Source organism: Lagopus muta, chromosome 5, assembly GCF_023343835.1.
Source record: "Lagopus muta isolate bLagMut1 chromosome 5, bLagMut1 primary, whole genome shotgun sequence".
In the NCBI taxonomy this organism is placed as follows: domain Eukaryota; kingdom Metazoa; phylum Chordata; class Aves; order Galliformes; family Phasianidae; genus Lagopus; species Lagopus muta.
In genome coordinates this window covers 42,074,320-42,090,150 of record NC_064437.1, presented here as the reverse complement: position 1 = coordinate 42,090,150, position 15,831 = coordinate 42,074,320, and the positions used below count along the sequence as shown (strand labels likewise).

At 48.0% G+C, this 15,831-nt stretch overlaps 2 protein-coding genes and 1 long non-coding RNA gene across 10 annotated transcripts in view; 1 reads left to right on the top strand and 2 right to left on the bottom strand.

Moving 5' to 3' along the window:
- Positions 1-4,601, bottom strand: part of MCU (mitochondrial calcium uniporter) — a 79,844-nt gene extending 75,243 nt beyond the window's left edge. The window contains exon 1 of one of the 2 annotated variants that reach the window (XM_048946988.1): positions 4,421-4,601. In XM_048946988.1, the coding sequence (XP_048802945.1) occupies positions 4,421-4,549 (129 nt within the window). In that variant the 5' untranslated portion in view covers positions 4,550-4,601. Of the gene's footprint in view, positions 1-3,282; positions 3,325-4,420 lie in introns of those variants that run through there. The other variant, XM_048946991.1, reaches the window with a different exon arrangement.
- A 1,782-nt stretch (positions 4,602-6,383) lies between these two features.
- The window catches only part of MICU1 (mitochondrial calcium uptake 1), a 91,565-nt gene continuing 82,117 nt past the window's right edge, over positions 6,384-15,831 (top strand). For 2 of the 7 annotated variants that reach the window (XM_048946982.1, XM_048946979.1), the window contains exons 1-2: positions 6,673-6,786; positions 8,839-8,931. Coding sequence is in view for 2 of the 7 variants with exons in the window: in XM_048946977.1 (XP_048802934.1) it covers positions 11,889-12,025 (137 nt within the window). In the remaining 5 variants the exon portion in view is untranslated. Of the gene's footprint in view, positions 6,455-6,672; positions 6,787-8,838; positions 8,932-11,851; positions 12,026-15,831 lie in introns of those variants that run through there. The other 5 variants (XM_048946977.1, XM_048946981.1, XM_048946980.1 and 2 more) reach the window with 4 other exon arrangements.
- Positions 6,736-9,809, bottom strand: LOC125694180 (uncharacterized). The gene is made up of 2 exons (XR_007377447.1): positions 9,473-9,809; positions 6,736-7,076 (listed from the first exon to the last, which is right to left on the bottom strand). It is a non-coding gene; the product is annotated as an uncharacterized LOC125694180 (long non-coding RNA).

The following is a 15,831-nucleotide window of genomic DNA, read 5'->3' as shown; positions in this document are numbered from 1 at the left end:
CTAGTTTGCCCTCATAAAGTCAGTACCAAAATACAATCAACAACAAGACAGTGACATCAAAGATGATCTCTTACCTCAAGAGCACTTTAGATACAGCGACTGTTCCTCCTCAGCAGAGGGAGCTGCCCTGGACCGTCCATGGCAGCATAAAGCAGCAGTTGAGCTCTGAGGGAAGCTGACTGCCGGCCAACAGTACAAACACTTGCTCAATAAACAAATAATTAACATCCCCAAACTAAAATTGTTTCTGCACCTCCACGGACAGCAAGCACTTGCAAATAGGGAAGTAATTTAAATTACCAATCTGTGATCTGTTTGCTATTTTATAGAACGGTAAGCAAGTGACTCATAGCATCAATGTTTTAAAACTTCAGTTTTACCCTCAAGACTGCACACAAGCTAATCTCATACAGAGATCTTATCTCAAAGATGAGGCTAAAAACAGCTTCAGAAAATGAATGAAAAGTGTTCCTTTTTTTTTCCTTGATTCCTATAAGCAGAGCTGTACCCCTCCTGTCCGAGGATAGCTGAGAAACATTCCCCAGATGGAAGGAAATCTGCCCTGGAATTTCTGTATTAACGGCTGGATCAACCTCACCATGACCGTAATTTCCTTTCCCATCACAGAGCCTACACACAGACTCTTGATTACTCCCATAGACCGCGCTGTTAAAAAAAAAAGAAGTACTAACAAGTAATTGTCACCCATTGCTGATATTTACCCCTCTCTGAGCATCACGTCCTTCACGCACACAGCCCTGCAAGGGTATTTCTGGACTCTGTGAAGCAAAGCTCTGTACTGTTCCCTGCAAGAAAAAGATGCCACGAGCAGAACACAGCTCTGAATTATTTTTTTTTCCTTCAATTCAGCATCCGTTCAAAACCTATTATGCTCTGTAAGAATGAATCAGTGTTTAGCCACTTTCATACACCCAATGGGTCTTCCTGATCATTTTTGGCCGTGCAAGAAATCCCAGTGCAATCTAACAACAGAAAAAAAAAGAAAAAAAAAAATGCTAAGCAGTAAAAGATTCCCACCTTAGTTCCATTGCTCCATGAGAAAAGCTGAGCACAGATTCCCTTTTCTTATTTGAGGTGAAAACACTGAAAGTTTCCTTACTTTTGAACCCTTCAAACGAGCATTCGGCTGCAGCTTCTGTTGTAACAGTAAATCTAGTAGGAGGCTGCAGACCTCATTTGCCTTGCATTTAATTAGATTAGGCAGCACTGAAGCAGGCAAGTGCTAATGATAGCTACCAGAAATTGTTACCCTTTAGCCACCTTCTGCCAGGGTGAGGTGAGCAAGGAGTTAGCAGGGCAGCAAATTACCTGTTTGTGGGAAGGGGGTGAGGAAAGAAGCAGGAGGAAAGGGAATTCTAGTGGAAAGCTCCATATTAACAGCAAAGTGAACAACTGCTAGGGCTCTTTACATTATAGAAGTTCTACTGTGATGGGATTTATTTATATTTCAGTTCAAGCCACATCCTATCTTGACTTTCCAAGTGACATCAAGTGCATCTGCTCTTGTTCTACAGCCCACGCGCCATTGATCCCATGAAAATGAATGTATCACTCATCCAACACTATGAAGGAAAAAAATCAGACAAAAAAAAAAAAAAAAATCAAACAAAACTGCTGTAAAATATCTACATGGACTTCCATAGCAAAGCCCTGGGGGAGGGGCAGGGTTGAATTTAGTATTCTGCATCTCAGCATGGGAAACAACTGAGGTCAAGGTAGGCAAAGGTCTGGTAAGCATAACAGTTTTATGCCCCTTCAATCCATTGCACAGCCAGCAGTTCTTCAGCTTGTTAATCATCCATTTCAAAATTATGATCGGCAGTAGGCGAGATTAGGAAAACAGAAGTGCATTTAATTAAGGAAGCCTGCTAGTTTCCATCCTCAGCAAAAATCCAGACACCACACCAAGATGTTCTTCCAGCAATTGCAGCCCTGGCAGCCAGTCAGCATCACCAGGTGAATTCTGTGAAATCCAAGCCTACCAAATAAGTTTGTTTCAGGAGATAGGCAACAGAATGGCAACAAACCTGCTTGTAACAGCCGGGGCATGAGGCGCTACAGGGCCCACGATATCCTGACACAAGGGAGCAACAGCTTCTTTGAAAGCTGATGCTGCAACAGTTTCAGACAGCCTGAAAGGGCGGCTGAACTGTGCTGCGTGTATCTCAGCCATGAGGAGCCGGCCTTGGCACAGCGCTCATCCTATCTTCCTCCTGGGACTTCTCACCCTATGGAACTCATCTCGCTGTGCGATTCAATATGGGAGAGTCAGCACCAAAATCCTGCTCCACCCAGCACACCTCTCACCATAGGTAACTCTGGTTCTCACCTACGGCAGCTTTTAAAACCAGCCTGCTACTGCTTGATAACTGCAGGCAGTTCAGTCTCTATAGTCCTCTCTTGCTCTTTTTTTAGGCCTAAAAGGAGTCTGCCATCTACCCAGAATCACAAAGATTAAGTACCACAGAGCACCACATGCAGCTGAGCCCTTGATTTCCTGCAGATACTCTTCTCCAGAACTGAAATAACCAATTACATCTTAACCCAACATAACTGAACCAGCTTGTTACATATACTAATACAATAACATGAGTCTACTCTTTACAGGTGAAAGCCATAAAGATTAAGCATTTGACATACAAAACCAGATGTATTTAAGTCTTTTGTCTATCTAACACCATGTGTAGGAAAAAAAAGAAAAAAAAAAACCCACCACCTAGGTTCATAAAGTAAGCTTTTCCACAAAAGGCTGCTTCCCACCCGCACTGCATCTCAGCAGCACAGAGCTTTTACCTCTGGCAGCCTACCCTTAACACCCACACCTCTCAGAACAAGCAGGGAGCCAATGAGGACATTCTCTTGCTTCCTAAGGAAGTTTCCTCTCAGGAACATCTACATCATTTTCTCTCCATGCTTCTGAGGACAAGCTACCTGACAGGAAAGCAGCAGCGATTTCTAAGCAGCAGGAAGCACTGTAAGACCTTGCTAATAGGCAATCTCACAATCTAGGCCTGCTACAAGCTCTACTAGATGTTAGCAGAGCCAACACCCTGATAGCCCACCAAGCATTGAGCTCCCCTGCCACTGCTCACAAAGTCAACACAAGGAGTTGTGTGCTCGCACTGCTGCGGCATGCCTTGCATCAGCTAAAACCTCTTCTGCCAAGCACTGGTTAGGCTTCTCCCCATCACTCCTCCTGCTTCCATTCTTTGGCACTTTGTTCACATAGCTGTTGCATAGAAAAAGGAACCAGACTCCTACCTCATCTTGCTTGCCTGCCTCTCCCATCGCCCTCTTCCATAGCCAACGTTACAGCAACACTCAGACCTCCACACCAGCAGCTCTGATGCTTTGCTTCACAAACCAATGGTTCACCCATTCTCCTCTCCAAAGCTGCAGCCATCCACCCACTCCCAGGCAGAAGGGGACATGACAGCAGTCTGTTCACTGCTTTCAAAACACATCAGAAAGCTATAAATGCTTTATTTCAGCCCCCCATCTCCCAGCATAACTGCAACGTCATCAGAATCTTCCTAAACCAAGTATTTACCTGAGAGTTCAGACCTTCATACTCCCTCTGACGTTATCTAAACACCATTCTTCACACTTCACCCATTTCAAGACGGTTCTCCCTTATTCACTCACAGAAGTCATTAGAGCAGTATCTTCCAATACACTCCAGTGGAAGGGACTCACCCATAAGAGCATTTACCACTTCCTCTCTCATTCAAGGAGGCCCATTTATCATCGCTTCGAGGCACTGAGCGACAGGCTCCCCCCGTGCACACACTACTCCCTGCCCGCTTAGCGGACCAGAACTACAGGAGCAGCAATGTTGGAAAAGAGCTCTCGGGTCACCCTGCCCACGTCCCTCAGCGCCACATCTCCGCGGCAGCGCAGCACCTCCACGCAAGCCGACTCCCACCCCCCTGCAGCCCGCGCACCGCCGCGACCCCTTGCAACCCGCCGGAGCCGGAGCCCCGCCGCACCCCCGCGGCCGCGCGGTGCGAGGCGCGAGGCGAGGCGCGTGCCGGCCGCGACCCCGTGGGCTGCCCGCGCGCCACCTGGCGGCCACCACCACCTCCGTTAGCTCGGCACGGCCGGAGAGCTCCCGCCCGGCCCGGCCCGGCCCCGCTCCGCTCCGCCGCCGCTCCTCCCCACCACCCCCCCTCGTGCCGAGGGAAGTTGACGGGGCCGGGATCCGCCCGGGGCGGGCCGCCGCCCCGCTCAAGTTTCGCGGCGCTAAGAATAACGCGCAGCTGCCGCCGGCGCCGCAGCCCCCCGCGGGCCCAGCTCCGGGCGGGCGGACGGAAAGCTCCCGCCGCCTCCTCGCTCCGCAACCTCCCCGGCCGCCGCCTGAAGGGCACGGCCCCGCGGCGGGCGCTCCCGCCTCACTCACCGTCCGGTGTCGCTGCTGCTGCCGGCGCCGCCCCAGCGCCGGGAAGCAGCCGGCGGCGGAGAGCGTGGCGGCAGCGCCGCGGTGACGGCAGAGGAGCAGCGGCAGGGACCGGCCCGCCGAGGCCGCCATCGCGCGCTGAAGCCGCCCCGCGCGCACGGCCAGACTCGCGCTGCGGCGGCGGTCGCTGCTGCTGCCGCCCGGCGGGTGGGGGAGAGGAGGAGCGGCGGGGCGGGGCCGGAGGGCGGCGGCGGCCAATCGGAGCCCTCCTGCCGCCGTCCCGGGGCTCGTCGAGCCGGGCGGGCGACCAATCGCCGCCGCGCGGCCGCCGTTCCGAGAGAGAGGATTGGTCGTCGCCTCGTCTCCCCTCCTCCGACTCCCTGCGGGCGGCGGGCGGGACCGCGAACGGGCCGGAGGGCGGGGAAACTCCTCAGGGGCGGAGCTCCGGTGCTACAGTGGCGGCGGGAAGAGCGCGTGGGAGCGCGCTCGTGAGGTGGCAGCCGGCGGCTCCCCTTATGCCGAGAAAATGCCCATCTCAGCGGAGTGCGGAGAGCCCTCGGCACTGCCGCGCTCGGGGCTAGGTAAAAAGCGCAGGCAGGGCAGTCAGCAAACGCACTGCTGTAAGCCGAGCATCGCGGCAACTGGTTGGAGAACGGCTGATTAATCGGGACAGGGAAATCTCCCTGTCTGAGAGGGACTCCGACACCCCCAGGGCGTCAGCTGTGAACCTGCCATTGACACAATGCGCGGCGTTTCCTCACCTCGCCAGAAGTACACAGTGCACGTGTAAAGCGACAAACAGCTCCGCCAAGGCAAGCATTTGTTTTTGCAAATGCTCTCTCAAAATCGAATGTAGTTTTGCATTCGCACCAAAAGCATGCACTAAAACCTGCCCCAAAACTTCCCCAGGATGCCATCTCCACCTCAGAGTTGCTACCACATCCTTCTCTTTCCAGGTCCAGCATCTACATCACAGATAGCCAAGCAATTTAGAGTTTTGTGCCCAGCTCTGCTATCCTTCGCACCTTCTGCATAGCAGCAACCACTTGAAGCTTGCTGCAATTGGATTCTGCAATTAGAGAAAAACTTGTTCTCTGATGCTGACAGATTGCCAGCCCATCTCCACAGGAGGACATTAGATGTTTGAAAATCAAATTGGCTTACCTGAGTGCTTTAATTTGAGGCTCCACCTGCTGCAGGTGCAGCAGCTCCAGTGATGTGCTTCTGCGTGGATGCAAGAGGCTTTGGGGAGAGGGCTGTTTGCTTGAGTTTCTAGCTGCCAAACTGGTTTCCAGTGCTGAGGTGAACCAAACCTGCCCAGGTGGACACATATCACACCAGGCAGGGATTTCTACTCTTTGACAGCAGATGCTCAGTCAAATTTATTTCCCAGAAGACTGTTTCTAGCCAAAAACAAAGAAACAGAACAAAACAAAAACCCAGCTAATTATATCCTCAAATCATCAAACCTAAACAATATACAAACCCCTTAGACATCACATGTAAGTCCTTGCTGGACCTATATACGCACACATATATACACGTGTCCCCTAGGCCCTATACGCAGCCCTTTCAGGCCCTTTCTCTACATATTCCTTCAAACCTCCACTTAAGAGCTCACGCACACACCTTTCATGACCTTCTGTACACACACACCACGACCTGCCCAGAGTCCTTTTAGGATCCACGTACAAGACCCCTCAATTTATCACAGGCGTTCCAGGACCCATTCACAAGCCCTCTGACCCTACACATGTATGTATACACATTATACACGTGTGCTCGTCAGGAAAAAATACCTGCCAATTCCCACGCAATTCAACAGACACACCCCGATCCCTTAGACCTCACACGCTCCGAGACCGCACGCATCACGCCCCAAACCCCTCACCGAGCCCTACACGCCCAGCCCCACAACTACACCCCTTTCAGGACTTCCCGCGCACTCCGGGCGGGCAGTGACGGCGCTGTTCCCGCCTCCTGGCGGTGCCGCCCGCGGAAGCGCGGGCGCGGTGGGCGGTGCGTGGCGGCGCCGAGGTGAGCGGGGCGGTGGCGCCGGGGCTGCGGGCCTCGGGGAGCGGAACGACGTGACCACGGTTTCCTTTGGGGCCGGGGGAGCCGCTGGGGGACGGTGGGAGCTCTGAGGGTGCGGGACAGCGGCGCGCCGTGCGTTGGGCCGGGCTGTGCCGCCGGCCGCTGCTTGTAGAGCCGCCGAGGTGAAGCCTCGCTGTGGCGGCCGCGAGCGCGAAGCTCGAAAGTTGGGAAATAAAGCTGCTGCCCGCCGGACCTGCGGTTCGGAGCGAGCCCGGGTGTCCGGAAAGAGCTTCGCTTCGAGCTGCGCTGGCTGCCGGTGACAAGCTTCCCTTCGGGTCGGTGCCTGTTCTAAATTTAACTCCCTTTCCTTCCTGTGCGTTGTTCAGTGATGTAAACGCTTCTCGCCGCCAGAATCCCTCTGCCTGCTTCTTGCCATCCGCACCAAAGGCTTTCTCACGCGGTCGGTGCCTTTCTGGAGGGCAGCAGCTGGGATGCGCACCGCACACCGCGCTGTGCCCGGCACCTGCTGGCAGCGCTGTGTGGGTCCCAGCGGGCTGAGGCCTCCGGGTGCTGCCACAGCTGCTGGAGATGGGGAAGAGCTTTCAGTAGGCTGTGGTTGTGCAGTCTGCCGAGGAAAAGCACCCAGAATTGTTGCCGTGTGTTCAGAAAGTTTTATGGGATGATGGCTGGGCTGGTGAAATGTGCTGTTGGTGCACTGTAACTTCTCCTCTCATGTCTAGCTGTTTGGTACGGCTGCAGGAACTGTCATCTCTTCTATAGTAGTTAATGTTACACAGATTGTAGTGTTCAGGTGTTCCTGCCTGCGAGTGACGTGTGGCTGGGCATTAGTGAGGCAGTACCTCTTCCAGCCTTTCCTAGTGTCCCAAAGCGTAACATGAAAACCTGGTGAAGGCTGGGTGGCCACAAGCCTCGTCTCAAAGAAACTGAAAGCTGGTCAGGTGAGGAGGTGTCCCCTTGCTGTCAGTGGCTGCCAGTCCAGGCAGGTGGCATAGGCTTAGGAGGGCATAACTCAGCTTAAGAACAGGGAGATTGTTCAGCGAGGGCAGGTCTCATGTGCTGGGTTGCTATTGGTGTGGGATAGCTTGTTCCTGCAGTCAGCTAATTGCAGTACCGACCTGAAGCTGCAAACAGCTGAAAAACTAGAAATCCTTTAAAAAAAAAGAAAAAGCAAACAGCCACCCACTGTGCTTTTGTTGAAAGATGTTGCTGAAAGAGTGGCTGAAGCTTGCACTGCGCTTGTACAGTGACTTGGCCTTCCCCTGCAGCAGCCACAAAAGAATTGCCTTAAGATATTGTGTTGTCTGGTCTATGATGCTCCTTCATAGAGTACCTCATCATTGCTGGGACTTTGTTTTGCTCTCTTCTGTGTGTGAGACCTTGAGAGAAAATCTACAGTAGAAAGTAATTTTCCTGTGCAGTCTTTGGGCTGCTGGAAAAGCCACATGCCTTGGTAGTAGTGAAGGAGTAGGGAGAAGTCGGAGTGCAACAGCTCCCCACGTGTCACGCTCTGTGATGTGTTGAGTCTCTCCAAACTAATTCTGATTTATTTTTCTTGTTGCTGTAATTGCCAACAGTGTTGCCACAGCTACATGAATTTGTTGCTAATTTAGTTTTTGTAGCTAATATCAAAACCATTTTTCTTAGTACTTGTTCATTACATAACTGTGATTGTATTGGATGACTAAATTGTATTTGATGTACCATTTGTCTTTTGAAAGCTCTGCAGAGTGAATTTGGGTTAGCAAGCTGCTGAAGTGTAGAAAGGCTTGGTACTCATCATAGCATGATTTATCTACACCATATTGCCTTTGGTTTAATGAGGTGCTTGGGAAGAATGGGATAATTGAGAGCATCAGGCTATCCTGAGCTCCTTTGGAGTGTGTATAGGCATCATACACCAATGAACTTTTCTTTCTTAGAATTTAATGATTAGGAAAAGTTTATTTTTTTGAGGCAGTCAGTCAGCAAGGTTTTCTGTGCATCAAGGTGGGGGAGACAGTTCCAGGTGCAGAAGCACTGGAGAACTGTTATCTATAGGAAAAGAAGTTCCCTCTCTGGAGCTTCATAGGATGCCATAGAACTAGAGTGGAGTGAGAGTGCTGCAGGCCAACACCTTGAAAATGTGCTTATATTACACTTGAATGTATAGCCCACTATGTTAAGGGAGGTTTCTCAGAAGTTTGTGGGTTTCTGACACAACAAGGCCCTTTCTCCACATCGGTTACTCAGAATTTAGTGCTCACAATGTGAGCACTGAGGGTAAGATGCATAACCAATAATAAGCAGACTGTGATCACCAGGAGGAAGATTGTGCAAAACATATTGCTGGCAGCTAAAGCTATATTTATTCTTTTTCTCATTTGTAGAACACAGCCCTACAATCCCTAAGAACTCCCTGTGTTCTTCATGACCACTTGACCTACAAACACAAGCTGGGAGCGAAGACACCTGCAGTGCAGGTAAGGATGCTGCTGCCTTTTGGGGTGTGTAGTTTGCTCTGTGCTGGGCCCTGCACAGAGTTACTTCTAGCTGTGCTGAACTAATCACCTGGCTGAAATCTACCCTTAAGGCTGCCCTATTCAGAATTACTTTGTTCAGAAGCTTTCATTGGCGCAGGATTTTCCTGATGCTATAGGTTGCCTTTTTGAAGTCTGAGAAGTGCTGCCTAGCACTGCCTTTCAACCAAAGCCCAGTTCTACTACATCAATAAAATAGAATAAAAGCAATTGTATGTACATACTCATTTAAAACTCGTTTGAGGGTAGGGTGATATCTTAAAAATAACAAATTAAGGACACAAACTATTTGTTCAGTGGAGGAAAGTGAATGGCATAATTTATTTACATTATTAATTTCTACCTAGAAGCTTTCTGTGTTGTATTAGTCTTATTTAACAACTGGACAAATCAGTATGATGGAAAAAGACACTTCAACAGAAGTACAATGACAGAAAGATTAGTGTGATAGAAAGATGCTATAAAGGAGAAGAATATTGCTTACCTGTATCAGAAGATTCCAGATTTATAGGGAATAGCTTCACTAAGGAGGGATCTCCAGGAAGAAAACCCTTCTCAGTGAGGGTCAGCCTTTAAATGGGGTCTAAGAGAGGTGCAGCCAGGCTCCACCCCTTCCGGTCACACAGCTGAATTGCCTTCATCTGTGCCCCCAGGGCTGTCTGGGTCCTTTCCCCAGGTGCTCAATCACTGGTTCAGGCTGTAACTCAACAGTTCCCATGCAGCCTTAATGTAAGTGCTCTACAAGGATTCCTTTGTAGCTCTTAGGCTGAGAGGTCAGCCTTGCCGATGGGCTCGTGGCAGTGTTACTGAGGACGAATTGTTCTGCTACCCTCCAACACTTTGGTAGGATGAGCTGCAAGATTGTTTGGAATCTCAGAAGGCTTGGAGTGAGTGCTGCAGGTGTTTTGGGCAATTATGTTGTTTTAAAGGCATATGGCTGCTCCTTACTTTGTTATGCCAGTTCATTTGGTCTGTTTTGTTTATCCTTGAGAGTACATCTGAGCTGCACTTGGTACAGGTTAGCAGAGTACTGCAGAATTTTTCTAGGTTCTGAGCATCTTTGGTGGGGCTTTGCAAAGGTGTTAGTAATAAAAAAAGTCCTGTAATGCTGTTGTGACATTGGGTGGGGTGATGCTGTGTGATAGTAATTACAAATTGGGATATTTCATGGGTCACAGTCATGGGCTGTTGAATACTGTAGAGTATGTCATAGGATTTCTCCAAACAGAATGGATTTTGAGAAGTGCTTGGCACATGGCACAGCTGCCTCCTGGTGAGGAAGGGGGCCCTCCCTTCACAGTGATGTTTGACACTTCAGAAATACGAGGAGCCCTACTGAAGTCTGAGTTACTACAAATTGTCTAAGCACATACTGTCCACAAGTCTTTGACAGGTTTGTCCCTTACTGAAAGAGATTTAAGGCACTATAAAAAGGAAAAAATAGGCAGTTTGTTCAGATGATGCAGTATTTTACTGCAACTTCTGTAAAATTGTTGGAAAAGTCCTTAGCTAGTAAATCTTGCATTACCTTGGCCTTCTTCCTCGTCTGTGATTGCAGTGAGCATTTTTCCCCATGGAAATGTGCCTTTTCTTTTGTGTGTGCTGGGTGTAACCTCTGAGAGCAGCTTTTAATTGCAGTGCTGTCACTGTTTTGGGCTGCAGCATTACCACATAGAGGGATCCTCCTGGTTGGGCATCACTGCTTTGGGCAGGGAGGGCAGGAGGAGATTGGGTCTGAGCTCTGCTCCTTGCAACTGGGAATTCTGAGTAGCTGAGCATACTGGGACCAGTGCCATTTTGGGAATGCATGGCCCATAGGAGCAGGTGAGCTGCTCATCCCTGTGTATAACCACCACAAAAGTGTGGCCTTAGATACTTTCCATAAGCAGCCTTTACTTCATTGCAGGTTTCCTTGCTGTCTGTGCATCCTGTGCCAGCTTCTCACTTTTCTTCTATCCTTCAGACCAAGCACATCGATGATGGAATCAGACCAGTGTCAGTATTGACTGGCATTATCTGCTACCACTTTAACTTAATAGCTATGTTATGGTTAGTGTGATGCAAACTTTCAGTCTCAGCACTTCTTCTTCAAGAGCTACAAGAGCAGCAGTATCTCTCAGCTACAGCCATTGTTGCAGTGCAAGTGCAGAGCAAGAGGAGGATGTGTAAGGATTGCCACCTGACTTAAGATAGCGCCGTTACAGCACTGCCTTTTTTCTCCCTTTATGGCCTGGGTTTAGATGGACTTCAAGGCAAACGCCCTCCATCTGCAGACAGACACTTAGCTCTTCTGTTTGCACAGACAGGCACTGCAGTGAGGGAGATGGTGGGTGGCTGCTGCTCGTGCACTGACTCATCCAGGTCTTTGCTTCGTCCTTTGGTGGGGTGCTTTTTCCAGATAAGCAAGTGAACGTGAGTGTGCTATCTGTCTTGCCACCTTGGCTACAGCCAAGTGTTTGCTGGCTGGCAGATGCTGGAAGCGATGGGCTCAGATAGCTTGTTTTCTCCTAAAAATGCCCTGCACTAATGAAGCTTACCTATACTCATTTTATTTGTCAAGTCGGAATCAATCTGATAAGCTGTTGCTGGAAAGCAACTGCAACAGATAAATCTTCTCCTTTTTTTGGCCACCAGTGCTCTTCCGTTGAGTTAGCAAATAACTGCTGTCTGGTAAATGAAATGGAGTGTGTAGTGGAAATGCTGTCACAGCTTGAACCAGTGATTGAGCACCTGGTGGGAAGGCAGGGCCAAGCCAGGGGAGCTCAGGTGCATGCAGTGCTCCTGAGTGACTGGGAGGGGGTGGAGCCAGGATCCACCTCTTCCCAGACCTCATTTAAGGGTTAACTGTGGAAGCAATGGTAGCGTGCTGGATATCTCTGTGTATCTGATGCTGTTTGGAGATGTGTGGTTTCTTTCCTTTATTTTTGTGTTTACAGTTGTTGTATTTGAGCAAATCTGCACTTGCTGTAGCCTGTGGCTTTGCTATTTTGTTGTTGTTGCTGCAGTTTTCATCATGTTACAATCATCATATTACAAGGTGCTTTGCCCATCCAGTTTGTTTTGTTAAGATTTGTATTTAAAAAAAGTCATAGGACGTGTTAAATCAAAGCAGGACTTTTTAGCGAGGATGAAGTTCCCTGAGGAAGCAAGCAGGCGTGCCTGGGGTTAGGTGGTGTTTCTGTTGAAGATGGTGTGGTAGGGTAAAACAGTTGTGTGGTTGTACTCAGGCTGAAGATCTGTGAGTTAACAGATCCTACTCTATTACATTAGGAAAAAATAAAGGTACAGGTTGTTTTGTAACAAATTTTGAGGTTATCTATGGCATGCTTACTTCCAGAAAGACATCTTTTATTGTTGGAGTTGAACATGTATCTGTAGATACTTCAATTTTGATTTGAATGTGTTCATGGCTTTGTGAAGCTTCAATTTTTTCTTATTGAAGTTATTTTTCTTCCAGTGTTATTTTTGTCTTGAAATGCTTATTTGTTAAGGAGTAACAACATTTTTCTTAGCAGCAAGTGAGCTGTAGATGTATCTTAAATCTCCTTTGAGTGCTCTGCAATTGGTGGCTGTTTTGTACAGGTAGGTCGCTGTCAGTGACAGGAGCTTCAGGGAGCACCTTTCTATTTGATGTGAAAGGTAGGAATTCTGAGGAGCAAGGAGTGACACAAGCAAAAAAGTAAGCCTTGTAATTTCAGTGTGCTCATAAGAAAGAGGCCCTTTACAGTGCTTCTGGGAATTCTTTTCAGCCCCTCTAGTTGGTTCTTGCTTCGCTGATGGGATCCCCAAGGTAGCTGTGTTTGCTCTGTCCAGGTGTGTCTAAATAGTTCACTTCTTCTGCATCCCAAACATCTACTTGCTAGGTTCAAATTGCTGGATTACATCCTGTTGACTTTAACTATGTAAGGCAAGTTAAATCTCTGGAGTCATTAAGCAGATGTATTCCTGCTGGCTTTAATTTTCTGCAGAAAAGGCAGATGTGTTATATTTCCTACCCTTTCACTAGCAGTGTTCTGACAAACGTGTTCCTTCAAATCAGTGTATTTTTTGTTTCTTGTGAAAATGCTTCCACAGTCTGTTGCTGCAGCTGGTCAGGTGTTTTTGGAGGTGGCCTGATTATTTGGAAAGCTGTTGGAACACAGAGTTATAACACTGGATGACTAAAGGTAGAAACAGCTCAATAAAAGCAGGGTTTCTGTCCTAAGTATGGGACAAGATTAATTTTTTACAGCTCTGTTAGTTACCAGCTGGCTTCTGTGGAAGTGCTTTTGGAGACTTTGGCACTGCTGGGGCTTACGGTTGTTCTTTATGTAGAAAAGCTCAAGGAAAATGGGTCTGCGTTTGTGCTAGGGGAGTAAAAAAGGAAGACTTTAATCAGGGGAAGGATTTAGTTATAAAGGAGCATGGTTGACTTGTGCAGCCCATGTGAGAGATGGTTGTTCTGTGAGATACTGGCTATCGCAGCATGGTCTGTGGTTTCTAAAGCAGCTGATAGTAACAGGAGCCTACATCTCATGTAAGGCACACAAAGCTGGTAGTAAGGATATACATGTGAAATGGAAGGAGAATACCTGTGCGTGGAAGTGGTAGTTGAACAGGCTTGATTCTAGCTAGCTGTGTTGTTACTGTCTTATTTTTGTTCCAAGTGTCTGTTAATGCTAAGTGAATCCATTTGGCAGTATAAAAGCAACAGATGAGATAAGCATGCCATAAATAATGGAGTATTAATGGATATCATCTGGGAAAATCAGTGTAGTAATAAGCCACAGTAACAGCAGGGTGTTTGCTGAATGCCTAAACGTCTTTCAGTTTAGTATTAGACTGAAGCTTTAATGTTAAGAAATACAACCATATATCTTGAATTGCAGTTGTTTTCAGGGTAGGGTGAAGGCTGATAGCAAATGCTGGGCCCCTGAGAAATGGGGTTTTCTGCTCCTGTGGTGCAGCACAGAGCCCCTGATGTGTTGGAGTTTGGGCCCTGTCATCCTCTGTGCTTTAAAATCAGCCTGGAGGCATCTGTGAGCAGTATGTGAGAGGGGAAGCTTTTCCCTTTTCAAGAGAAATCCAGAGGAGGCGAAGTCCTGTATTTCTGTCTCTTGGTGCCTTCACTGTTTGATGGGAGAGTCCAGTTTTTGAGAACGCTCCTTTGCCTCAAACACCAGCCTGGAAGGCTGGCTCTTCCTGTGTTTTGGAGTAGTGCAGGATGTGGCATGCCACCACCTCCAAGAGGTTCCTAATTAATTGTAAGGCTTTTCTCTGTGAATCACAGTAGATTCAACAATACCGAGAAGATGCTGTGCTGAAGCTAGAGGAAGTTTGCCAGAGTGAGCAGGATGCAAGCCATTTCACTTTAGTGGGAAGGAAAGAGTGCAGGGAAGAAAGATTAGATAAAAGGAGATCTTTGGGCTCAGACTATGTGATTTATTTGTTTTTTGACTAGTTCATTTTCAGGGCTGAGCTGTTCAGGAAGAGGGGCACCCTTGCTGTAATGACAGTTAAAAAGAAATCGCCAAGCAGTGGCTTAGGTTTCTGCTGAAGACCTGGCTGTGTTATAGATTGGTGCTTTATAGGCTATCAATCAGTCTGAATAGTGCTCTGAAGCACATGTAGCTCCCCTCTCTGGTAATGAATGCTATCGAGCATTACCCTAAACCCATCTCTCAGAAGAAATTGCTTTTGCTATTAGATTTCATCTTCCTTCTCATAACTGATTTATGTGTCTTTGTAAGCTAATAATTTCACTAATGCGAGTAATCCTTTATCTGGAAATTACAGAAAGTAAACTGAAAATTGAGAGTTAGAAGAAGGAAAAGGCGGGAGCAGTTTGGTCTCTTCTGGGGAGGGGAAAGAAATGGATTTGTGCTGCTTTGCAGTTGCAGTTCACCTTTGGCCCACCTTTCAGTGAATTACACTGGTACAAACCTCTCTCAATTATGCTAGATTGGAAATTGAAAGTATGGCGGGAATTGTTGGCAGGAGAATCCAAATTAATGACTTGTCTTTAGTCTGATTTCATGGTATGCAGTGTTCATTAATAAGTGTGAGATGTGCATGTGCAAATGTGGTTTTTGAAAGCTGTGGCTTAGACCTACTGCTGAAATACTGAGCTAGTTAATTGAGCTCAGTCAAGTACCATGCCTTCAGCTTGAGTGGTGTTCTGTATCCAAGGGGTTTTTCTGTCTGATTTTCCTGCTAAAATAAATACTGCTCTCTTGGTTTTGGAGGCAGGTTTTTTCAAGTATTTCAAGCTAGCTTGCTCATGTTATGACTTTAGTGGTCTCAAACTTTAAATGGATTAATGCAGCTTCTGGGGATTGCCCATCCCACCTGGCTGTCCCGTAGCTTGATGGGACTGTGGCCCCTCCTTGGCAGCTGCCTTTGGTGATGGAAGGCAGTGCTGCTGATCCTTGTGATGTGTGCTGACTAGCAGTCTTGAAAAACAACAGCTAAGCTTGCCCATAATCAGCATCCCTGACCTTGTCAGAGCCATATCTATGCTGGAACAAGTAAGGGAAGATTTTTAATGTCTCTTGTAGCTGTTAGCACTAAGTATGGCAAAATGCCTCCGAACTATGAGCAGCTCTGTGCTTTGCTGTTCTGTGTTTACTCTGGGAAACGCACTGGCCAATTTCATGTGGTAGAATGGCCAGCATCTGAGATGGAATACGTGAGGAGCTTTGCTGTGTTGGGCTGTCTTGGTGTTCTGGCGATGTCCAACTTTGTTATTTTAATAGACAAATGGCTTCAGAAGGTTCTTTCAGTGAGAACACCTCTGCCAATCCCTGCAGACTTGATGCCCAAGCAATGACTCATAAATGTCAATCTAAGATCTTGGTGCTTAAT